Source organism: Mesoplodon bidens (assembly GCF_964165515.1).
Source record: "Mesoplodon bidens genome assembly, chromosome: 1".
In the NCBI taxonomy this organism is placed as follows: domain Eukaryota; kingdom Metazoa; phylum Chordata; class Mammalia; order Artiodactyla; family Ziphiidae; genus Mesoplodon; species Mesoplodon bidens.
In genome coordinates this window covers 70,702,248-70,727,855 of record NC_138176.1, presented here as the reverse complement: position 1 = coordinate 70,727,855, position 25,608 = coordinate 70,702,248, and the positions used below count along the sequence as shown (strand labels likewise).

The window sequence follows — 25,608 nt, the reverse complement described above, 5'->3', positions numbered from 1 at the left end:
AGGACTCCGTCTTAACAAGCTTCCAAGTGATTCTGATGCAGCCCCTGTTGGAGAAGCCCTAGGTCAGTGTTGTGAATGGTGGGGCATCTTCGGGGTGAGCAGGTGCCCGGATCAGGGAGGGAGGCATCGGCAAACGCTGCCTGCCATCCTGTTTGAGTGCCCCAGGCAAGGGGGCACCAGCCCCTCTCTCTCTCTGCTGACCTGGCTTCCTTCCTCCCCCAGGATCCCAAGTGATGGTGGTTTACGCAGAGGGGGAGCTGAGCCCTGTGAGACTGATTAGCACGGCGGAGCTGCGAGCGGCGCCTGCTGGCTGGCGGGAGTGAACACAGGATCTCGGCATCTCAACCTGAGAGGAAGCATGTCTAAGAAAGGCCGGAGCAAGGGCGAGAAGCCTGAGATGGAGATGGACGCGGTGCAGATGGCCAACGAGGAGCTGCGGGCCAAGTTGACCAGCATTCAGATCGAGTTCCAGCAGGAAAAGAGCAAGGTGGGAGGGACAAGGGCCTCCTGGCTCAAGTGAGGGGTGGGCTGTGAATTCCCAGTGGACAAATTGCCCCTGAGGTAAGTGTGAAGGGTGTGTCCCAGGGCTGGGGTGGGGTTGGGCACTCCACCTCTCTGAGCCTCAGCTTGCCTCTCTTTAAAATGGGTATAACATCAGTGGTGGTACAGAGACCACCTGGATGCGAATCCTGTCCGCTACCCCGGCCCCGACCCTCCCCGACATTTGGCGCTGATCTCGGACAAGTTACTTCACTCTCCACACCGTAATTTCCCTCACCTGCAAGACGGGATTATAACAGTACCACCTGATGGGCCGGTGGGCAAGAGTAAGGATGTAAATATGTATATCAATACGTAAAGCAGTGGTCCCCAACCTTTCTGGCACCAGGGACTGGTTTCGTGGAAGACGGTTTTTGCATGGACAGGGTCGGGGGGAGGGTACAGGCGGTAACGTGAGCGGTGGGGAGCCACGGGGAGCGCCAGGTGAAGCTTCGCTCGCACGCCCGCCGCTCACCTCCTGCTGTGCGGCCCGGTTCCTAACAGGCTGCAGACCGGTACCGGTCCATGGCCTGGGGGTTGGGGACCCCTGACATAAAGGGCTTGATTTGGAGCCTGGCTCTGTGATGGGAGCTGTTTTGCTCTCGTGAGGCAGGTATGAGCTTTGGAGCCAGTCAGGACGATGCCCTGTTGGGTGCCAATCAAAGTGTTGGCGTGATGGGCAGCCAGTCACTGTGGGAGGAACCCAGCCTTTCTAATCATGCAGACCTGGCTTCAGACCTCACCTTGACCACTGACTGGCTTCACGATCTTAGACAAGTGACATAAAGCCTCTGAACCTCCGTTTTCTCATGTGTAACGTGGCATCATGATAACCACCCAGTTTAAGGTTGTCTTAAAGATCTTAGGTAATGTAAGCAAGAAAAGCCCATCCGGTGCCTGGGCGCTGCCCCAGTCCTCTTTGTTGGTGTGGTTCTGACCTGGGTGGTTTGAGGGCAAAAGCAGGTGGGGTGGAGGTGCTCTCCTAGCAGGGTGGAGCCGCCATTCGTGTGAGAAGAGAAGGAGGACGGGGTTTGGGCTTGCTCCTGGGGGGCCCGACTGAGGGGCTGGCTGGCCTTATACCCCAAGCCGTGAAGGTACCCTCCGGCCCCGCCCATAGCACCTGAGGGAGGGGAGGGACTGCTTGGGGGATGGCAGCCGGTGTCTGGTTGAGAGCTGGGACTCTGGCAACAGCTGCAGTGCTGAGCGGGGTCCAGCTCCTGGGTGGGGAGGGGGCTGGGGCTTGGTCCTTGGCTCTGACCCCAGCTCAAGACAGCTACATGGAGAGCAGAGGCAGAGTCCCCAACCTGGGGCGATGAAGACCGGGCTCCTGGAGCTTGGGGACACACGTGCTGCCTCCCATCCCCAGACACTCAGAGTTCCAGGGCCAGTGCAGCCAAGGTCTTTCAGCACAGTTGCTGGTGGTGCCAGCCTGTCCACATCCTGTCCAGCTCAGGAAGGATTTGCCTGCCAGGATCCCCTGGGTTGTCAGCTGCACAGCTGGGCCTGGAGGGGCTAACCAGGCAGTAGCAGCAGCAGCAGCTGTGGTTATGGGGAAAGCCGCACAGCCAATGTCATTCGGCCAGGTCTCCGTCCCACCTCCACCACCTAACTTGCCTTGAGGCCTTGGGGCAAGCCAGGTAGCTGCCTTATGCCTCAGTTTCCCTATCTGTTAAATGGGGACATCTGATGTGTCTGCTTCCCTGGGTTGTTTAAGGAATGAATGAGAGAGTCATGTCCGGGGCCTGGGCACTGCCTGTCGCATGTAGTTACTCAGTGGTTGGCAGACACTTATGCGTCTGCTACACAGGCCACACCAGGTACCTTAGAGGGCCTCCTGACACTCATAGTAACCTGTGAGGTCAGATGTGGCTTTCCCCACTTTATAGGTGGGCAAACTGAGGGTTGGAGAGGAGAGGTGGCTGGGCTGCCGTAACAAAGTACCACAGACCGGGGTAGGGGTTCAACAACAGAGACTTATGTCCTCATAGTCTTGGAGGCTGGGAGTCTGAGATCAAGGTGTGGGCAGGGTTGGTTTTTCCTGAGGCCTCTTTCCTTGGCTTGTAGACGGCCGCCCTCTCTTTGTGTCCTCACATGCTCTTCTCTGTGTGCGTCTGTGTCCCAATCTCTTCTTGTCAGGGCACCAGTTGTGTTGAATCAGGACCCACCCCCCATGACCTCATTTAACTTAGTAAACTCTTTTAAGACTGTCTCCAAATACAGTCACATTCTGAGGGTCTGGGGGTTAGGACGGCCACTCAGGAATCTGGGAGGACACAGTTCAGCCCATCACAGCAGGTCCGCACAGTCACAGGTCACACAGATGTTGGCACTGGGCTGGAAGCTAGGCCTACAAGAAACCCAGTCTGTGTCTCCCCAGGTACCTCCTGCCTCTACGTGCCCCGGCTGCCCGTTTGCTCAGTCCAGCCACCCCGTGGCCCTGCCGGGGGGCTTATCCAGGCCGCCACTGGGAGAGTTTCTGTTCTCAGAGAACTCAGCACTGTGCTTACTGGCTGCTATGAGAAACATAAGTATAAACTTTGTGATTGAGTTTAACTGCTGTTTCTATATGATCTCATGGTAACTGTTGCTGACGTTGTATTTACAGTGTTACTTTAGCAGTTACAGTGTTACTTTACAGTTGTTACTTTAGCAGAGGAGTCCCCATTGAACACCGCAGGGCGAGGGCATGTGCGGAACGTACCTGTTGGTTCATCCACACATTCATCGAGCCCCCAGCCCCCCACCCCGTGCCTGTGCTCTGGGCCTGGGCTGGGCGTTTGGAAGTGACTCAGAAACGGCCCGCCCTCAGGCAGGCTGGGTGCTCAGATACTCAGGGAGCTAGCTAGATGACAGTACTTGGCATGTCATACCAGAGATTTTAGGAAGCCATGCAATGGTCAGGGTGGCCCGAGAAAGCTTTGCAGAGGTGATCTGGAGCTGGCTCTGAAGGATTTTGCTGGCTGGCACAAAAGGGAGCAGGGCTCACACCATCCCAAGTGTCCGGCGTCACCTGGGAGCATCCTCAGCACCAATCAGGGTGCCAAGGCCCCTGGGGCAGAGTCCCTGACTTGTTGAGGCCCATGGCCTGGAGTGGGTGGGGGCAGAGAGGGCAGTGGTCAGCACATGGGCCCAAGTCAGGCCATGAAGATTCTGGCTGCTGCCCACCGCTCACCAGCTGGTGATTCATTCGTTCTTGCAGTGAGCAGCCCACCCTGGTCTGGATCTACACTGGGCCAGGGACTAGTCCAGCTACAGAAGTGAATCGGCCTTCATCTTGCCCTCCAGGGGCTGCCGGCTGCAGTGGGTAGGCCGGGAGAGTTGGAATTTGGGTGTGACTTGTGTGGTGATGGAGGGAATAATGCAGGGCTCTGGGAGCCCAGGGGAGGCCCTGACCCAGTCGGGGAAGCCTTCTGGCTCTTCTGGAGAATGGAGGGAAGGTGAAGGCACAGGGACCAGGCAGAGGGACCAGCTAGCCTAGGAGCCAGCACCCATGTGGGGAAAGTCCGGTGCCCCAGAACCGCGGCCACCCTCATGCCCCAGGGAGTGCACGCTGTCATTCATTATTTACAAAATGGCCAGGCCCATCATCCTTTCATTCTTTCCTTTGCTCAGTCCGTGGCTAGTTATTGAGCACCTACTGTGTGCTATGCTCTGTCCCAGAAACTGGGTTGCCCTGGAGATCCTCTCCTGGAGCTAGTATCTAATGGGGGAGGTAGGGAATGAAGGCCAGGAGATTAACATGTAATATTTCTTCCATAGTGAAAAGTGCCAAGAAAGTAAAGCAGCAGAAGCAGGTGGAGAGTCATGGGGTTGCAGCGGGGGTGGCTCTTTTGGGAGGTGGTCAGCAAAGGGGTGCTGCAGGGGGTGGGAGGGCAGGTCCTGCAGAGGCCTGGCTGGGAGCATTCCAGGCAGAAGGGCTGGCTTGGGGAAAGGCCGCAGGCGGGAAGGTGCCTGGATGTCTGAGGTGCACCAGCCAGGGACGTGGCTGGAGCTGGGTGGTCAGGGAGGAGGACCGAAGAGCCATCAGCTGGGGTCAGTCCTGTGGGCCGGGGAGGACTTGGGCTTGTATGCTGGATGCCACAGAGCCCTCGAGGGTTTTTTTTTTTGTTTTCTTTCATATTTTTACATGTATAAATTCAGTCGTTTATATCACTATGAACACTATTTTACACTTTGGCTTATAATCCAATACTACTTTATTTTGTTGCTCAAACTGTTCTAGCTTTGGCCACGGGGATCTCTTTCAGTGGACCCCTGTGTTCCTTTGCACCCCATCATTGTGGCATTTATTTTTTAATTTATTCTTGGGTACACCCTTACTTTCCAGTCCTGTAAGGTGCTCCAGGTTCATCTTGTATATTCCCTGCCCCAGTCCTAGAGCCACTCATTTCTCCAAGGAGCCCTGGTCCCACTTATTAGAGAATATGGCATGAGAAACCAGGATCTGGGCACTGGGTGTGCCCACCGCTGCTGGCATGTCATTGCTTCTAGGCTTAGCTGACAGAGCAAGGAAGTGTATGCGTATATACTAACCGTGTATGCGTATATACTAACGTGTATGCGTATATACTAACCGTGTATGCGTATATACTAACCGTGTATGCGTATATACTAACCGTGTATGTGTATATACTAACGTGTATGCGTATATACTAACCGTGTATGCGTATATACTAACCGTGTATGTGTATATACTAACGTGTATGCGTATATACTAACCGTGTATGCGTATATACTAACCGTGTATGTGTATATACTAACCGTGTATGCGTATATACTAACCGTGTATGCGTATATACTAACCGTGTATGTATACATATCTAAACTATTTCTAAATGTAACATCTATATGTACATTAAGTTAAACATGAGTTCTTACTGATGTCCCCAGTCTAATCCACTACCACCTGGATCCTCTGGCCTCCTCCCCTTGCTCATCTGTCCTCCCTCCAGCAGGGAGGGCCTGACCCCACCACCCATTTACTTAGTTATTCAGCACTCTAGTGGTTTCAGAACGGTTAACCTGCACCCCGTGGATTCAGAGGGCAGTAGAGGGAAACCTTCTAACGTGTGTGTTCAGAGGCCTGTGCTGGCCACTGGGAAGGACTAAAGGGGCGAGTGTGCGGGGTCAGAGGCAGGGCGATGGGTGAGAAGGTGACTGCCACGGTCTGGCAGAGGGCTGCTGCCGCTGGCTTGGACCAGGGTGGTCGCAGGGAATGGGGAAAAGTGGTCTAGGCCTGGAAGTGGAGACCCAGCGCTGACAGATGGGCTGAGGAGTGGGGGAAGCAGCCAAGTGGAGGCTGACTTCACTGTGCCCCTGGGGCGCTGGCGGTGCCGGCTCCGAGTTCTCCAGGCCAGCCCCTCCCACCTAGATGCCTGCCCTTTCTTGGTCACTTTGCTCTTGCCACATTTAGAGCCCAGGTGCTGAGGCAAGGCTGGTAAGGGCCCCTCTCTCCTGCTGCACCTCTGGACTTGGGGGCGGGGCACAGCTTGGAGGCATCTGGCGAGTCAAGTGGCACATGACTTTCGTAGACCTGCTCCACTCAATGGAGTAAGGAGGGGGTGCTTTGTGCCCACCAGGGGCCACCCCGCCTCACCGTGCCACACCTGGGTCATGGCGCCTGGGCTTGGCCCTCAGCTTTTCTAGGCAGAGCTGGTGGGACCCAGCAGGGCCTTCTCCCGCAGCCCATCCACTGTTAGCCTCCCTGCCCTACACACGGGTGTCACCTGGCCCATCTCAGCTGGCCCCCTCTGCCCCTCCCAGGGGCAGGCCCGGCCTCCTCCAGGCTGCCCTGCACACACCTCTGCTCACGCTGGCCACATTCCTCCTTCCTTTACTGCCTGGGACCAAACTTCCCTTTATCCGCTCATCTGCTTTCAGCTTTCCTCCTCCCAACAGTCTTTAAGGGGCAGCCGTTGATAGCCTTGTTTCACAGGGAAGGATCAGGAAGCTCTGGGAGGTTTGTATAGTCAGGGTTCTTCAGAGAGAAAAAGAACCAGTAGGAGAGAGAGAGATGGAGAGGGATTTGGTTTTTTTTCAGGAAGGTGTCTCACATGGTCATGGAGGCTAACAAATCTGAAATCTGCAGGGCAGATAGGCTGGAAATTTGAGGGAGCATTGATCTCACAGTAATGAGGCAGAATTCCTTCCTCATTGGGGGACCTCAGTCTTTTCTCTGAAGGCCTTCAACTGACTTGGTGAGGCCCACCCACATTATAGAGGGTCATCTGCTTTACTCCAGGTCTACTGATTTAAATGTTAATCACATCCTTAAAAATTCCTTCACAGCAACATCTAGACTGGTGTTTGGCCGAATGACCTGGTACCACAGCCCTGCCCAGTTGACACGTAACATTAACCATCTCGAGGTTAAGTAATTTGCAGAGGGAAATGCACTCGTCAGTGCAGATTCAGATTCCGACAAGATCCCATCCCTTTGACTTCAAATCACCGTCAGCATCCCAGAAAGTTAGAAGAGTGTTGCCTCCTTAGAAGGAGAATGCCAGAAGCATTTAGTTCCTCCCTGGGGAGATCATGTTAAATATTTAAAGTTCTGGCTTCCTGGCACTCAATCCCTTAGGAAGAGGCCAATTCTAGCTCTTGGGTGAGATGAACCCTCTGACAGGTCCGGTCCTTGTTCTATTTCTGTCATTATGCGTGTTTGATGTAAGGAGACATTGATCTTGTATCTTTGCCTGGCCAGGTTTATTTGCTCCTTTCCCTGCTGTTATGAGTAAGGATTTATCAACCCGAGTGACATCGTAAAACTCCTCACCTAAAATTAATTTCAGCATGTTGGTGTTCTATAGACTGTGGTCTGGGGGAAATGTTGCCACCTTGGAAGCAATTCATCCGTGAGAGACACATTTGTTTCTGTTCTTCGGAGATTGCTGTAATGTAGAAAACGAATGGGTTCCTGTGGAATGTGTGTAATTGTGTGATATTTGAAATAAAAAGATCGATGGGCTTCCCTTGGTGGCGTAGTGGTTGAGAGTCCGCCTGCCGATGCAGGGGACACAGGTTCGTGCCCCGGTCTAGGAAGATCCTACATGCCGCGGAGTGGCTGGGCCGGTGAGCCATGGGCACTGAGCCTGCATGTCTGGAGCCTGTGCTCCGCAACGGGAGAGGCCACAACAGTGAGAGGCCTGTGTACCGCAAAAAAAAAAAAAAAAAGATCGAATAAAGCCTTTTGGAGTGTTTGAAGAAGACACTCCCTTGGCATATTTTACAAATAATATTTTGTTTGCTGAACAGACAAATACCTTCTGGTGGGGTTAGCAGCCTGGCACCTGCAGAGCACTGGCCCTGGGGCCAGGCGCCTGGGGGTGAAGCCTGGCTCTGCCCCTTGGCAGCCCCTCATCCCAGGCAGGTCACCAGCGGCGCATCTCTGATGCTTGGCTGCCTTGTGGCAAAGTAGTTACCTCCTTCCTGGCGCTGTGAGAGCTTCATGTGGGGGGAGGGGCACAGAAGCCCCCAGCCCGGGCAGGAGAGCCACTCAGCAGTGAGGGCACCTCCACCCCTGCCCCTCTCTACGTCCACCTGCTCGGCCTTCTCTAACTCCAGAGTTCAGGGCACGGGCACTGGAAATGTGTTTCTGGTTTACAATCTGTTCTGCTCTGATGAGACAGATGATTTCTGCACGGCATATTTTGTGACTGATAAATTGTCTTTCCTCGTAAATCTCCAAATCGGAAGGGATGTCAAAGCCTTACTCTCCTCTCCAGCACCCTCAGATGTTTTTCCACGGCTGGGAACATCTCAGCAAAATAGTAGGGGAGATTCTGCCTGGGACTGATGGAGGTGGCGGGAGGGGGAACTGGAGTGCGGGGACCGGGGGAGGGTCTCAGTTCTCCTGTCGCACACGAAGGGACACGGGGAGGTGGCAGCGGGCCTGGCCGGCTCCCCCAGCCCTGACCCTGACTGACTCTCCCTCCACGGCTGCAGGTGGGCAAGCTGCGCGAACGGCTGCAGGAGGCCAAGCTGGAGCGCGAGCAGGAGCAGCGGCGACACACGGCCTACATCTCGGAGCTCAGGGCCAAGCTGCACGAGGAGAAGACCAAGGAGCTGCAGGCGCTGCGCGAGGTGCTCATCCGCCAGCACGAGCAGGAGGCAGCGCGCACGGCCAAGATCAAGGAGAGCGAGCTGCAGCGGCTGCAGGCCACGCTGAACGTGCTGCGCGACGGTGCGGCCGACAAGGTCAAGACGGCGCTGCTGGCCGAGGCGCGCGAAGAGGCGCGCAGGGCCTTCGACGGCGAGCGCCTGCGGCTGCAGCAGGAGATCCTGGAGCTCAAGGCGGCACGCAAGCAGGCGGAGGAGGCGCTCAGCAACTGCATGCAGGCCGACAAGGCCAAGGCGGCCGACCTGCGCGCTGCCTACCAGGCGCACCAGGACGAGGTGCACCGCATCAAGCGCGAGTGCGAGCGCGACATCCGCCGGCTGGTAAGTGCGCTGCCCTCTCCCCCCCACCGGCTCGAGTGCATACCTGACCTTCCGCACACGCACCCTGCTCTTACGCACAAGCACCTTGTTCTCCCTGCACACATGCAAGCCCTCCTTCTGCACACACGCAACCCATCCTTCCGTGATGCATGCGCCGTGTCCTCTCCACAAGCAAGTGCCCCAGTCCTCCCTCACGGAGCAGTAAATGCTGAGTACTGGGGACCCACTGTGCTCCAGGCATGGTTCTAGGCCCTGGGGTTCCAACAAAGCCCCTGCCATCCTGGGTGTGGAATGGAAGCTTTGGCAGGTCTCTCCTGTCTGTGGAAGACACCTAAGAAATTTAAGGACTGGAGGCAGAAGGACCAGGTGTCCTTTTTGGAGGCCTGGTCCAGCTGTCCATCCCTAGACTGGTCACCAGTCAGTGACAGAGCATCAGTTCACAGCTTAACAAGCCAGTAACAAGAATGGCAGAAGAGATGCACTGATTTTAAGTGTCTAATGTATAGAAAATCTAAGCACATACCGATACTAAGTTCTCAGAAGTATTCCCCAGCCCCTTTTCCCTTTGTGTGTGTAGGGGCGGTGTTATCTCCTAATAGAAAGAGAAGGCTTTGGAGAAAGTCTCTTCTGGGTGTGAATCCAGACTCCCTCACTTGTTAGCTGTGTGAGCCCAATCAAGTTGCTTACCGTCTCTAAGCTTCTGGTGCCTCACCTACAAAAGGAGGAATAATCATGTATCTGTTACAGCATTATGAGAATTAAGTTAACTAAAGCATCTATCAACAGCTTATAGTTTGTGTAATAGGAGACATGTAAAATATGTTCCTCTGTTACAGGAAATGTATATTTAAGGTAAATAAAATCAGGAAAAAACAAGTATTTGCACAAGAGACAGACTGAGCTTAATTTAAAACGAACCAAGGACTTGGTGTCTGTTTCCATTTCAGTGCCAAACAGAAATATCCCCAGCTCAGGTAGTCTCAGTGTGTGAGGGCCACTTAGGAGAACAGAGTGAAAAGAATAAATGTCCAGTTCTCCACGCATTTGATAAATGTCCCTCGCCAGACAGGCCTCTTGGCAACGTGTTCAGAAAGTGGCCTGCGTTTTGTTTCTTTGTTAGTTGGATTGGATTAGAAATGTAGGAAGGCTTCCAGGCTTCCACTTACACATTTAACATGCCTCTTAAGAAACAGTCAAGAAGAAAAGGCAATTATGGTCAATGTGGGGCTATTGGACACATTCTTTAGACCAGTTAGGATTAGGTCTGAGAAGACTCCCCCCAGTACACAGGGGCTTAAAATCTGGAGTTATTTCTCTTTCACACACAAAGTCTGTAAAGTGCTCCACAGAGTAGTGTAGGCCACAGGGCCTCTTACCTCTCCCCTCAGATGGGGCTCCGGGATGTGGCCATGGTCCTCATGGCCCCTCATGCTATGGAGTGCCAGCCATCACATCTGCATCCCAGGTTGGCAATAGGAGGGCAGATGAAGGAGGGTATGGTCTTCATTTAAAAGCACTTTTCTTTCTGGAGGTTCTATTACCTCCACTTCCATCTCTTTGGCTGGAAGTTACTTGCTCAGCCTCACCCAGCTGCAAGGGGAGCTGGGAAATGCATGGCAGCTCCTAATAAATCCTGGTATGGCACTCTGTTCATTTCCTAGGGCTGCTATAACAAACTCCATGGCTTAAAACAACAGGAATTTTTTCTCTCACAGTTCTGGAGTCTAGAAGTCTGAAAACAAGGTGTCAGCAGGGCTGTGCCCCTCTGAAGGCTCCAGGGAAGAATCTTTTGTTTGCCTCTTCCAGGCTTGGGGGGTTGCCGGGAATCCTTGGTATTCCTCGGCTTGCAGCTGCATTACTCCAGCCTCTGCCTCCACATGGCCTTCTCTTCCCCACGTGACTGTGTCTTGTCATCTTCTTATAAGGACACCAGTTACTGGATCTCGGGCCCACCCCAATCTGTTATGATTTCATCTTAGTTAGATCTGTAAAGACCCTATTTCTAATAGGATCACATTCTGATTTTCCTAATAGACATGAAATTTGAGGGGGACACCATTCACCCAACTACAGGTACCAAGGAGGAGACGAGAATGGATCTTGGGGTAGCAGCTTCTTTTTCATTCTTTGATGCTCCAAACTTTGCAAATGAAGTGGAACTAACAGAATTATTCACAAATTGGTGGGTTTGTTGGGAGCTGGCTAAACTGAGGTTTTCACTGAGACGAGTGTCCTGATGGATGTGACTGCTGAGAAATGATTAGATTCTGTGCCTCTGGGGCTGAGAGAGGACATAGTGAGGGCTTTGCAGGGGCTGACCTGAGTCTGAATCATGGATCTGCTTCTGACTAGTGTGTGGGCACATTCACCTCTCAGGGCCTCAAGCTTATCTGTAAGATGGAGTAAATAATGTCTACTTTGAGGGTCTTTTGAAGACTGAGAGAGAGAGTGTCTCTTAAGTACAAATGTAGTCCCGAGCTCACACTAGCATGTAAGTAAAAAGTGAGAGCCATCATCCAGACTGTTGCTCTTTCCCTAACTGTATGTCAACTAGAATCTTATGGTTGCAAGTGACAGAAATTCCACCTCAGACTAGCTTAAACCATGAGTCTGTCGGCTCTCATGACTGAAGTAGCAGGACTAGACTCAGGCATAGCTCCAGTGGCACTAATGATGTTACCCCAGACCCAGGTTTCTCAGGCTCTGCTGTGTCCCCTGATGCATCATTCTCAGGCTCTGAGCTCTCAATGTGCTGGTGAGATGCCACCACTGTGCCAGATCCCACATCCTCACAGGAAACAGCCCAGTTGATTTACAATGTTGTATTAGTTTCTGGTCTACAGCAAAGTGAAGCTGTTATACATATACATATATCCACTCTTTTTAAAATTCTTTTCCTATATAGGTCATTACAGAGTATTGAGTAGAGTTCTCTGTGCTATACAGTAGGTTGTTATTAGTTATCTATTTTATATATATTAGTGTGTATATGTCAATCCCAATCTCCCAGTTTATCCCTCCCCCCCTTTCCCCCTTGGTAACCATGTTTGTTTTCTACATCTGTGACTCTATTTCTGTTTTGTAAATAAGATCATTTGTACCATTTTTTTTAGATTCCACATATAAGTGATATCATATATTTGTCTTTCTCTGTCTGACTTACTTCACTCAGTATGACAATCTGTAGATCCATCCCTGTCACTGCAAATGGCATTACTTCATTCCTTTTAATGGCTGAGTAATATTCCATTGTATATATGTACCACATCTTCTTTATCCATACCTCTGTCAAAGGACATTTAGGTTGCTTGCATGTCCTAGGTATTGTAAATAGTGCTGCAATGAACACTGGGGTGTGAGAGAAGCTCTTTCTTAGCTCCTAAGGAGAAACAGGAGGGTCCTAGCAACACCCTCTTTGGGGCTGTTGGCTCTGATTGGGTCATGTATCCATCCCTGAACCAGCTACTGTTAGGCGGCAGAGCCATGCACGTGATGTGAGCCAATCAGGGCCTGCCCTAGGAACTTGGAGTGATTTCAGCCCCACCCCTCTCCTGAACCACATGGTGAGAGTGGGAGTGTGGGAGAAGGGGAAACAGATGACAGGAGGCAACCCAGGAATGTCCAGCACACTCAGATGTTGGGGTTTGGGGAAGCCTGAGAAGCTCACTGTCAGAGGTTTACACTTCCTCAGGTCCTCAGGGCAGGGGGCAAGATCACTAAGGGCCCAGCCTGGGGGCCAGACCAGAGTCGACAAATAGTGAGAGTGCCTGTGTAGCTGTGTGAGCTGGCAGGTCTCCTGACCTCTGGAGCCTCAGGACTCTGGCTGGGGAAATGTGACAACCTAGAAAATGTTGGCTCCAGAATCTATTCCATATTGTCCATCCATTCCTGGATGCCATCTCCACTAGTGGAGACTGTTTCCTGGGAACCTTTCCCACATGATGGGGTGTAAGCCCTCTGCTCATTTTCTAGGATAAATTGGGAATCGATGCTGTTCCAGGCTGAGAATTTGGATTTCCAGAGATGTCTTGCTTAAGATGCTGTTCTTTCTTGTGGGAGGAACTAGTGTAATGCGGTGGTGGAGGCAGCGCTTCTGGGCTCCAGTGCAAAGTCAGGAGTGTGCAGCTGGGATGCTGAGGGGGATGGACTGGAGCCCTACCTGTTAACTTGTAACACCTCCCCAACTGGCACCACTGATTCCCCTCGATTTATCTTTCTCTCCTAGCATTAATCATGCTCTGATCTACTCCATGTTGACTTTTTTATTCTGTTTTCAGCTACCCTCCCCTCTGAAATGGAAGCTCTGAGGGCGGGGACTCTGATCTGTTTTGCTCATCAGTGTTTCCCAGCACCTGCTGATGGCACTCAATTCAGTATTTGTTGAATTAATGAAAGCATGTTTAAGTGGTTTCAATTAATGAACTTTCACGTGGTTCACGTTGCTTCACGTTGCTTCTGGATTGAACTCTGCAGTGGCAACAGTGTTTTCTGCATCAAGTGTTCTTCCCTACAGCGGGGAGGTGCTCCCACCTCTGGCTCTGAAGAGCAGGGAGCTGCAGGTGACCGCCACCAGGGGGAGCAGCAGGCACGTTCTGCAGCTGCTGCAGGAGAAGCTGCACCGGGCACACCCTTGTCTGGAGTTCCAGGAAACTGTCATGGGGAGGTGGCTGGGGATACAGAAGGAAGGGGAGTATCCTTTTTTTCTTCTAAAGAAAGGCCACTCAAAGAGCTTGCCAGAGCTCTGGAACTTTGCTTGAAAACCTCAGTCTGGAGGTTGGGGGTACCATTTGCTGCCTTCTGTAAACTGTATTTTATAAGTTTTTCATGGTCTGCTGTTTAAATCAGATAGCCTTCTGTTACGCAGGAGCTAAAGTAGATTAATGGTGGCCGCTAACACTGATTGTGTGCTTGTAAGATGCCAGGCTCTGTGCTAAATTCTTCCCGTGGTTGAAGTCTCCCCCCAGTTGGACGGGGTGTTCTCAGTCTCCCCACATTACCGAGGCTGAGGCTAAGAGGGGTGGCTCAGTCTGCCCAGAGTCACACAGCAGGTAGGGGCGGGGATTTGAGCTAGCTTCTGTCCGCCCTCAGGGCAGCGCTCCTAACTAGCATTCTCTGCTGTAGCGATCTGTGTCTGAATACGAGGTGTACGATTCAGAAATAAGAGTTTCAGGTTACAATCAGCTTTAGTTTGTTACCCTCTGAGAGTGTGATGAGTGAGAAGGGCATTTGTATTCGTTTCCTGGTGCTGCCTTAACAAATGGCCACAAACTCAGTGGCTTAAAACAACGGAAGTTTACTCTCTCACTGCTATGGACTCCAGAAGTCCAAAATCAAGGTGTCAGCAGGGCCATGCCCCACTGAAGGCTCTCAGGGAAGGCCCTTCCTTGCTCTTCCAGCTTCTGATGGCTCCAACAGTTCCTGGGCTTGTGGCTGCACCACTCCAATCTCTGCCTCCCTCTTACATGGTGATAAGTGGAATATTTATAAATGGAATATCTCCTGCCATACCAATAAACAAAGGATGTCACAGTCATCAAAGACTGCAGCCCTTCAACGTGAGCCAGTGAGCCCTGAGGAAACTCAGGGCTGAAAAGAATACCTGCCATCTAGCAGCCCTCAGACTGCAGCCACTCCCTGCAGCCGTGAGCCCTTAGGAAACTCAGGGTGTGAAAATACAGGATACTGGCCCCAGATAGCTGAGGTGCATATCAAAGGAATGATTACAGTGAGCCCAGACTCTTGCATCTGCCCATATATAGGAAAGCACTATATTCCTTAACTTGAGATATCTCGTTTTCTTTAATTAACAATCATCTTTTGACGTTCCCTACTACTTTGACTTTGTCGCAAAAACTCCTCTATATCCTGGCTCCTCCCCTCGCCTCCTCCGAGCAGTTTCTCAGAGTTACCTGAAGTGCTATCTCCTGGGCTGTGGTCCTCATTTTGCCCCCAATAAAACTTAACTCGCAATTCTCACACTGTGCTTTTTTTTTTTTTTTAAGTCAGCAATGGCCTCCCCTCTATGTTTTTCTTCTTCGGTCTGCGTCTTCTCTTTGTCCTATGAAGACACTTGTCATTGGATTTAGGACCCACCCAGTTAATCCAGGACGCTTTCCTCATCTTAAGATCCTTAATTACACCTGCAAAGACTGTTTTCCCAAACAAGGTCCCATTCACAGGTATCTGAAGTTAGGATGTGGACATGTCTTTTTAGGAACCACAATTCAAACCACTGCAGTATTCATTCATTCATTTCCTCAATATTTGCACACCTAATGGAAACAAAAGTCTAGGAAAGACAGGAACTACTATTTATTGAGACCTACTGTGTGCATGCAACAATTATAATTAGAGCTAATGTTTATTTTATGCCTACTGCGTGCCAGGCAGTTTTTATGTGTTAATGTATTTCATCCCCAAAACATCCCTATTATTATCCCCATTTCACAGATGGAAAACTGAGGCTTAGGAAGAAATCAAGTAACTAAACCAAGGTACAGGGCCAATAAGTGGTGGCATCAGGGCTAGAACCAGGCAGTCTGGGCCCAGTGGCCTTGCTCCTAAGCAGCCTGCCTGTCTCTGCTGTCCCCTGCAGCCCTCACAGCTCCCCTTCCAGGTGGATGTTCCTACATCCCCATTTTACAGGTGAGGAGCCTGAAGCTTAGAGAGGTTGAGTGACTTGCCAGAGGTCACACAGCTTGCCAGTGGGGGATTAGTCTCCAGTCCATACTTTTGTACTCCATGCACACACAGTGCTTTCTCCTCTGTGCCAAGTTGTTTTATATCAGTTGGCTTTAACCTTTACGTTGGGTAATCAAGGTAGTATCCACGTTACATTGCCTTACATACAGGCCCGCTCGTGGCGGGCACTCACAGGTATGTGTTAAATAAAGCCACATCGTATAGACTTCATCCAGATTTCGTTGAAACCATCCTTACTAAAGCATTAGTATTCTTTTCAGAACTTTTTAATTGTACCGTATCTCAAATAGAATTTATTCCTAAATCCCATGATGATAGTAATCCCTGTAGCTGAAACTCTTATGATTTTTGTCAATTAATGAAACACTAGTACTTGGGAAATTTTCTCTTTTAACACCTGTATTAGTTTCCTAGGGCTGCTGTTACAAAGTACCATGAACTGGGTGGCTTAAACAACAGAAATTTATTCACTCACAGTTTTGGAAGCTAGAGGTCTGAAATCAAGGTGTCGGAGGACCACGTTTTCTGAAGGCTATAGGGGAGGATCCTCCCTGCTTCTTCCAGCTTCTGGAGGCTCCAGGCGTTCCTTGGCTTGTGACCGCATCACTCCAGTCTCTGCCTCCATCTTCTCCCTGTGTGTCTGTGTGTCTCTCCTCTTATGAGGACACCAGTCGTTAGGGCCCACCCAACTCCACTGTGACCTCATCTTAACTAATTATATCCGCAAAGACCCTATTTCTACATGAGGTCACATTCTCAGGTTGTAGGAAGGACATGGATTTAGGGGAGGGGCACCCCAGTATAGCACTCTTACTGGGGCAGTTTCCCAGCTGTTGGCTTTGTGTCCAGAAACAATCGATGTGTATGGCCCGTGGCAGAAGCTCCCTCCTCAGTAAGCTTCTTTCTGCTTGGTTTCCTCTAGGGAATGTGGGACGAGGCTGGGCTGGGGGAGCTGGGGCTCACACTGAGGCTCGAATGTGGGGAGGCTGAGGTGCTTTGGAGGCCCCAGAAGCATCCAGTCGGCTCTCTGACTGTGGGATCCTGAGAGACGTCAGGGCAGAGGGAGGAGGTTGGAGTGTCAGCTGCACACGGGGAGTTAACATCTTGGGTGAGGATGCGGCTGGCCGAGGGGAGGATACAGACTGGGAAGAGAGCCAAGCCTTGGAAACTACAGATTTCGATGGTGACCAGGGCAGGGCGAGAAGAAGATGGAGACAGTGAAGTCCCACAGAGGGCGGGAGGGTGGGAGCAGTTCCCATAGCTGGAGTGGGCGGCAGTGTCAGACGGGGTGAGAAAGAGAGAGGATGGAAAATTGTTCAGCGAGTTTGCGGGCCAGGAGAGCGTTGGAGACGTTAGCAAGAGCCGTTTACTGGAGGGGTGGGGACGTGGCCAGACAGGAGTGGGAGAGAGGATGACCAACTCTGTGAAGAAGCTGAGCTGCTGGAGGGCAAGGGGGTGATGGCTGGAGGGCCCTGGCGGGTCAGGACTTGACTTTATTTCATTAAGGTGAGAGAGACACGAGCACTGATCCGTTTCGAGGGCAAGTGTCTGGTTGACCATATAGGGTCGTCGAACCCACAGCTCTGTGCTCCTCTGTGCTGGGGACGGTGACGGCGGAGCAGGGCCTGGGCTGTGCACTACAGTGTCTCTCTGTCCTGTGTTGCTGAGTTCAGCTGCCCCAGGTCCATGGACCTGCTGAAACTTTCCCTGGGCCTGAGGCCAGCAAGAGAGAGCTTTCCCTGGTCACGAGCCCCTGCAATTGAATGCTTATTCTTTCTCTTTCCAGATGGATGAGATCAAGGGAAAAGATCGTGTGATTCTGGCCTTGGAGAAGGAACTCGGCGTGCAGACTGGGCAGACCCAGAAGCTGCTTCTTCAGAAAGAGGCTTTGGATGAGCAGTTGGTTCAGGTCAGAGAGGCTGAGCGGTACCACGGTAGTCCAAAGAGAGAGCTCCCACCTGGCATAGGGGACATGGCCGAGCTCATGGGTGTCCAGGTGAGGGACTCATGCAAGCACTGGGGCCTCAGAGCTGACCACCTACCTGTCCTTCCTCCTACTGGTCATTCTTCTGGCGAACTTGCCTGCCTGCCTGTCCCCCACCCCTCCCCCTTCCCTCCCATCCATCTGTGCATCCTTCCTTCCCTCCCTTACCCCTTCCTCCCCAAACGTGGAGCTCAGTTGAAAAGAAATGAAAACATGAGTGCCGAGTATATATACAGTGAGAGCTCAGAAAGGGACCCAGTCAGGACAGGACAGGACTTAAAGGCAGAGCTCTGCCCATGAGGAGAGCTCAGCCAGCAGAGAGGGCACCTGGGGCCACAGCTTGGTACTTAACAGGCACAGGGGAGGCCAAAGCTACATTCATTCATTCACTCATTCATTCATTCAATAAATACTCAAGTGTCTGTTGAGCGTGCTGTGTGCGGACACCACATGAGGTGCTGGCGTCGCAGTGGTGAGTGAGGTGGGCACGGCGCCTGCCCTTGAGGAGCGTCCTGGAACTCTGTGATTGTGCCTTTGTCCGAGATGCTTGGCGGGCAGGGGCTCGGACGGGAAGGTCCCCAGATACCATGTTCAGATGTCAGGGAGCCTCTGGAGGGTTTGAGGTCTTGTCGCCTTTGAGATGAAGTCTTTCCACATGTTGCTTGACTTGGGGGAGCCCCAGCATGGCGCATGGTCCTCCTAGTGTGGAGCTCACCTTTGCCCTCAGGGTTTTCCACAAAGGGTCCACAGAGCGCTTTGACTCAGTTAAGCTTTTTCAAAGTATATTTGTATCTTGCTTCCTTTTTAGGATCAGCATATGGACGAGCGAGATGTGCGGCGATTTCAGCTAAAAATTGCTGAACTGAATTCGGTGATACGGAAGCTGGAAGACAGAAATACCCTCTTGGCAGACGAGAGGAATGAACTGGTAATCAGCCCCCAAGAGGCAGATGGTGCCTTGGGATGCAGGAAAGCAGCCCCGGGGCCACAAACCACGCCCTAAACAGGAAGTTAATGCACGACGGGCCATCTGGTTTTCTCTACTTTCCTTCTAATTTCTTCCTGATTAAAAATCTAACACACGCTTGTTGAAGAAACCTGTTAGTGCCCTTGATTCTGTAGGAATTTATCCTGAGCTAACAATCAAAGAAGTTCAGTGAAGGGTATGGAGAGGGTGTTCACTGCAGTGTTGTTTATAGTAGCAACCAAAACCGAACCAAAACAAAACCAAGCCCCACCTAAGTATTGATCAAAATAATTATGGAACATTTATGCAATGAATTGCGTGCAGTCATTAAGAATGATGTTATAGGTCACATTTATTTGCCATAGAAATTTGTTCACAATGAATTAAATGATAAAAGCAGTCTACAGAACAAAAATACATTGTCATCATCCTGGATATTGGAAGTTGTTTTAGGTGGTGTGATTATGGATAATTTTTATCTTTTGCTTATCTATTTACTTTCTTTTGCATAAAAGTTCACATATTTCTAATTTTTAAAGTAGTGAACGTGAACTTCTGGTTAAAAAAAATAAATCTCTAGTAAAAATAGCAATTTCTTGAATATGTTTAAATTTGCTGGATAAACAATTAACCTAATTTTTATGTAGTGGTAGTCAACACGTACAAATGTCTTGACAAATGTCTCATAGTATTTCTCTTTATTCTAAATTTTATTATGAAAGTAAGTGTATCAATATATTTGAAAAACATGGGAGATGAAAAGTGTTAATAAGTGTCACCTCTTCATAATTTTAACAGGATCAGAATAAATTCATTTCCTTCCACTATTTTTAAAGGCATATTTTTATGTAGTTTTCATCAGACTGTACATCTAATATTATGTCTCCACTTTTCACTTACATATTCATGAGCTTAAAAAAAAATCCCTCATGAGAGGCAAAGTAGTTTACTAAGTGGATTAGAAAAAAAAAAATAGCTTGCTTGAAACAATTCAGACCTTCTGAAGTGTTTAAAGTAAGAATCAATAAGCTGGCCAGCACTGGGATCTTAAAATCATGAGGTAACTTCTGTTAACAGTTTGAGGTGATTCTTACATGTTTATGCTTATGCAAATATTTTGACACCCACGAAGAGCCTTTTTTTTTTATTGTTTTGTGGTTACAAATGGGATATTTTCCCTATGTAATATTGTTCTGCAACTTGCTTTTTTCACTTGCTGTATCAATTACAGTGCTCCCCAGCAATGCGTGAAGATCCACCTTTGTCTTTGTAACAGCTGCATCATACTCTGTTGTGTAGACAAACCATGGTTTATTCAACCATTCCTCTACTGGGGAAGATTTAGGCTGTTTCACGTTTCTTTGCTGTTGTAAACAATGCCTCACAGAAGATACATTTCTTGCTTTACCGACTTGAACCTTTATTTCTGAAGGATAGATTTCTAGAGGTACAATGTATGAGACAAGGTACATGTTATACTTTAATGGCTGCCATCAGTGTTTTATCTTAACTTTCACAGCCTGGTAACCAAAAGCAGGGGTCTGCAGTCAGTCCCTTGTGTTTGGTTCCTGGTTCTGGCACTTTCTGTGTGGTACATCACCCCACCTCTTTGTAGCCAGGTTCTTTGTCTGTGAAATAGGGTTGGGGATGGGCCCCCTCCTAGGGTGGGGGTGAGGGCTAAATGAGAGGGGATGCCTGGAAGGGCCGAACATCATTTTGGACACATGGCGAGTACTTGATAGATGCAGTGGTTCTTATGATTGTCGTGATATTGATAAATATTTTAAATTGTTTATAATTTTCATCCATTAAAATAACCCTGCGAAGACTATCACTATGCATTTAGTTCTCATAACAAGTCTCTGAGGCAGATACTACCATTATTCCCATCTTATAGAAGAGGGACCTGAGGCTGAAAACTCGGCCATGGTCATGCAGCTAGTGTGTGTGTCACGGAGGACACTGTACTCAGAAGGAAAAAGAGTGGGTGCCTCTACTGGAGCAGCCTCCCAGTCCCAGCTCCCCCTCCCCCTCCCCTGTCATTTCTCATGTCTCTGTCTCGCTGGACTGGCCTCCACACAGCAGTCAGAGTGATGGATCATTCTAGAAGGCAGTCCTGACCACAGAGTGCTCCTGCCTCAAAGCCCTGGGTGCGGCAGGAGTGTGGCTGCAGGTGGAAACAAATGGCAGAGCTCTCAGCTCCCTAAATCAGACCTCACCATGCCCGCCCCTTCTCTGCCCATCCCCCCAGACTCCGTGCTCCCGCTGCACTCAGTGACGCGCCGTCTTCTTGTCCGTTCTGAACCCCTGGATGCGTGGTTCCCCGGCCTGGCGTGTCCACCGGCGCCTGTCTCACTGTGTTCTTACCTCTGTTACCGTCTTTGTCCTCTTCTCCCGTCTGTTGGACGGTCACCCCATCGTGTCATCCCTTTGACCCAGCTCCCAGCACAGGGCCTGGGCCCAAGAGGGGCTCCCCAGATGCTGATGGGCTGAGAGAGACTGGAAGGACACCCCGTCAGGCATAGGGACTGTGCTCAGAGGACTCAGGGCATGGCTCCAGGGCTGGATGGAGCCCTGAGCATTGAGGCTGGCATGGAGCAAGGCCAAGGGATCGTCTGTTGTCTGAAAAGTGTTGAGCTTTCGGCTAGGTCTCTACCTGGGGAGGAATGGTGGCCAGGAGGAGCTAGGTAGCTGGAATGACCTTTATGCATGTGACCCATGACCTCTGGGGGTTATGCCCGGAGGTAAAGGAAGTGTGGAAGAGGCTCAGGCCACTTGCCGGAGGGGGCGACCTGAGGGAGGTCTCTGGGCCTCGTGTTGGGCTGCACCCCCTCCTGTTGCCCTGCCCGAGGCCCTCTGAGGCTCAGGTGGGAGCCTGCATTTGGAAGCCAGGTGTCTGTGGGCTCTTCGTGGTGTTTGCACCACCCAGGAGATGTGGTCCCAAGCAGTGGCAGCTCCAGGCCAGGGGGGATCTCCACTGGCCTCTGAAGTTGGGTCTTACGGCTGCTGCCCTCTCTGTCTGACCACAGCTGAAACGCTCCCGTGAGACGGAGGTCCAGCTGAAGCCCTTGGTGGAGAAGAACAAGCGAATGAACAAGAAGAATGAGGACTTGCTGCAGAGCATCCAGAGGATGGAGGAGAAGATAAAGAATCTCACGCGGGAAAATGTGGAGATGGTAAGTGATCGTCTCGGAGTCCTCGTCTCTGCCCGGGCTCCTCCAGCTCCTGGCCCTCACCGTACACATTCTCTGGGGCCACCTCCTACCCACCTCCCCCAGGAAGCCTGCCAAGCAGTCTCAGTCTGCACCCATCCCTCCTGCCTCTGTTCTCCACAGTTCACAGCACCGTGGGCGTCTGTGCCTGACGGAGAGCCCGGGGCAGTCAGACAGTGGGTCTCCACCCAGGGTCCTTAGGCCCAGCCCTCATTCTCTCAGCTTCCTCATCTGTGAAATGGGAAGGAAAATATCAGTGCTGTGGGTTTAAGGAGAGGATGGAGTGATGGCATAAAGCATTCTCACAGAAAACCTGGTGCACTGAGGAAGCTCAGTATGTGAATGATGACAGTTTTGCTCTAAGTGCTTTGAATTTGGGCCTTTTATTTGCTCCAACAAGAATGATTGGTCTTTGTGGTCAGTGTGGTGTCTTGCAGTTGATGGTTTAAGGAATACTCTGCAGTTCATTGTCTAAACTAGTGTCAGTCATGCCCATTTTACAGCTTGAGAAGACTGAGGCTCCGGGAGACAGAACACCCTTCTCCCACGCCCTGGCAGGTCCAGGTGTGAGTGTGTGTCGTTACCATGTGTTCCGTGCTCTCTTTCCCCAGTGACCAAGCTTTCCAGGCTTGGTGCAGATATCCACCTCTCCCCGGCCCAGTGCCCACCCAGCCCGTCCTGTCAGCATCGGGCACGGTCAGCCACACCTCGGGCCTGGCTCCGGTCTGCAGCTGTCCACTCCTCCAGCTTGACGACCAGGGGGCTCTCATCCCTCCCTCCATTCTTCCATCCCATATCCCCAAGCCCACGCTCCATGCCCTGACGCGCATGGTGGGTTCCTATCAAGTGTTGTGGATGAGTGGCCCTGCAGTGCCCTCTCTTCCCTTGGCTGCAGAAAGAGAAGCTGTCCGCACAGGCGTCCCTGAAGAGGCACACATCCTTGAATGACCTCAGTTTGACAAGGGACGAGCAGGAAATCGAGTTCCTGCGGCTGCAGGTGCTGGAGCAGCAGCATGTCATCGACGATCTCTCGCTGGTATGTCTGCATGAGCATGAGTGACAGCCCTCCGTGGGGCGCCATGAGACCCAGGCCCCGGGAATGGCATCAGGGCTGCAGGGCGATGCTGCTGGCGGGGTGGGATCTCACAGAGCTCCTCCTGGTGATGGGCACCTTCCCGCTTTGTTCTTCCAGAAAGCAGCCTCCACTTCATTTTTACGACATCACTGGTATCTGGGAGCGGTTTTCATGGCTACTCTTTTTCTCAAATCTTATCCCTAGTTTGCTGCCATTGAGAAGCAGCATCAGTTTTTAAAAACGAGCCTCTGGCCTTTACAGAGTGGGCATGATCTGTCCCCAAGAAATCTATTCTCTTTTCTTTTAGCCTAGTTGTTGCAGACTGTGAACTTAAAAACTGGAACCTTATGATCAGAGCAGAATTTGAAGGACTTGTTAAGACTGTGTGTGTGTTGTGGGGGGGGGATCATTAAGGGGGTTGTATGTCTTAAGTAGGTGGAGTGTTACATCCAGAGAATTCTGCATCTCTTTGTGGAAGGAGCTTAGGAACCAGGAAGGAAGCAGCTATAGTGAGCTTTAGTTGCATCTTAGAAGCAAAGTGTGTTCTGCTTGCCCAAGGGGGTATGTGATGCTTCCATTAGTGGATCTTCAAAAAGTAGAAAAGCCTGGGCTTCCCTGGTGGCGCAGTGGTTGAGAGTCCGCCTGCCGATGCAGGGGACATGGGTTCATGCCCCAGTCTGGGAAGATCCCACAGGCCACGGAACAGCTGGGCCTGTGAGCCATGGCCGCTGAACCTGCGCATCCGGAGCCTGTGCTCTGCAACGGGAGAGGCCACAACAGTGAGAGGCCCGCGTACCGCAAAAAACAAACAAACAAAAAGTAGAAAAGCCAGCGATCAAAATTCTAGAAAAGGCTTTGACTGTAATTGTCCAATTCATTTTGCTTTCCTATCTCTCTATCTCTACTCCTTCCTTCTTTCCTTCCACTCACCCATCCATCCTCCCTCCCATCCCTCCATCCATCTTCCCATCCTCCCCTTCTTCCCTCCATCCCACCTTCATTCCAACCATCATCTAATCATTTACCCTTCCATTCACCTTTGCTTCATTACACGAAAGTCTTTATGCCACATAAGATGAAAAAAACACACTCAACAAAACAATGATAGAGTTGAAAGAGGAAGGTTAACAGATAAGACTAGAGAAAATGAAGATAGCAGCATCAGTTAAGACCAGGAGGGACACATGGGTGGACCATATGGGCTGTAGTCAAGCACCAGATTTGTCTCTGTGTTTCCTGGCAGCCAAAGAGAATAGGAACATTTGATTAGGAAGGAGAGAATTTTTACTGGTTTTATCTGCTACTCCTGCTACTACTCGATGGGTGCCATTTCTACTGACAAGAACCACAGGTACCCACAGTCTCTGAAGGGCAGGTTCCAGCCCATATAGCAAAGGAAGAACCTGAGAAACAGAGAAATGAGGTGTGTCACCCGACCAGGAGGAGGCCGCATGGGGATTTGGCCCCAGCTCTGAGATCAAAGCTGCAAGCTTTTTTTATTTTCTGCTGGGATCACTGACAGCTGATGTCTAGTCAACACTGCCTAAAGTTTTATAGCTTACAGGCCCAGAGACAGACAGGCTGGAGTTTTACAGGACTGGCAAATCTTGGCATTTTTTCTGGGATGGTCCAAGTCCAGTTAATGACATGGCTCTATAGCTGTCAGTTCTGAGAAGCAGCCATGCCTTGGGTGCTCAGAACCTGGACTGACCCAGGCCTGGTGCAGACAGGTAGGTACAGCAGCATTGTAAGTTATGCCCTCTGAAGTCAGCTGGGTTGGTGGATGTGATGTGAGGCTGGCTGAAAATCCCAACAGTTGTGTTTCCTTCTAGGAGAGAGAACGGCTCTTGCGCTCCAGAAGACATCGTGGGAAGGGCCTGAAGCCACCCAAGGTGAGCGTGCGATGGCGCAGCTGCCCTGCTTTGGCTCCATGCCAGGGTCTGCAGGGCGGATGGTCCAGGCATAGGGGGAGAAACGAGCAATCCATAGAGGAGCCCTAAAAGCAGACACACTCACATCTCTGCATATTCGATGGTGAAAAACCAGTTATAACTACCTCTCAAAGCAACGTGGGGCTGCTTACTGTAATTTATTCATGGAAAATTTACAGATGAATTCTGTATTTAGGCCTCAGGGGATGCTCACCCAAAATTAAAAACTTAAATACTTAGACCTTTTGAAGGATTTAAAAGATACTTAGTCTTGGTTTATAACATCTATATCCTGTTTTGAAAAATCAGGAGCTTTGGGCTTTTTTTGGAATGATACAGAATGTGTTCTTTTTGGAGAATGTGGTTTTGCCCATTTTATAGAGATGGTGTCCAAATGTCCAGTGAGGAGAGCAGAGCTGGGTTTGGAAAACTCAGATGCCCACAGGGACCAAGCTGGAAAGTAAAAGAGCAAATTGGTATTTAAAAAGGACTTAGTTTGCATTAATACCCGTAAACATTTTTCACTTCCATGAAGATGTGGGCCTGTTCTCCTTTTTATTGAACCAGATGCCCCTCATGGTTTATCTTTTGGTAGAGATATGGTTGTAGAGAAATATTTCTCTCCTATAAAGAAAACAGCAGTGCAGATGTCTTACTGAATGATCACAGACATATGGCTTTGGTGTCAGGGTGACAATAGGGAGTGGTGGGGACTGTGGAAAACTGGGCCCAGAATATCAGCTGCTATAAGAAAGTGA

At 50.7% G+C, this 25,608-nt stretch overlaps 1 protein-coding gene across 4 annotated transcripts in view; it reads left to right on the top strand.

Moving 5' to 3' along the window:
* Positions 1-358: 358 nt before the first annotated feature.
* JAKMIP1 (janus kinase and microtubule interacting protein 1) overlaps positions 359-25,608 on the top strand; it is a gene marked incomplete at both ends in the record, with an annotated part of 72,643 nt that continues 47,393 nt past the window's right edge. For 2 of the 4 annotated variants that reach the window (XM_081233708.1, XM_081233707.1), the window contains 7 exons: positions 359-487; positions 8,485-8,979; positions 17,468-17,677; positions 18,474-18,593; positions 21,662-21,808; positions 22,740-22,880; positions 24,752-24,811. In XM_081233708.1, the coding sequence (XP_081089834.1) occupies positions 359-487; positions 8,485-8,979; positions 17,468-17,677; positions 18,474-18,593; positions 21,662-21,808; positions 22,740-22,880; positions 24,752-24,811 (1,302 nt within the window). The remainder of the gene's footprint in view (positions 488-8,484; positions 8,980-17,467; positions 17,678-18,473; positions 18,594-21,661; positions 21,809-22,739; positions 22,881-24,751; positions 24,812-25,608) is intronic. The other 2 variants (XM_081233709.1, XM_081233710.1) reach the window with 2 other exon arrangements.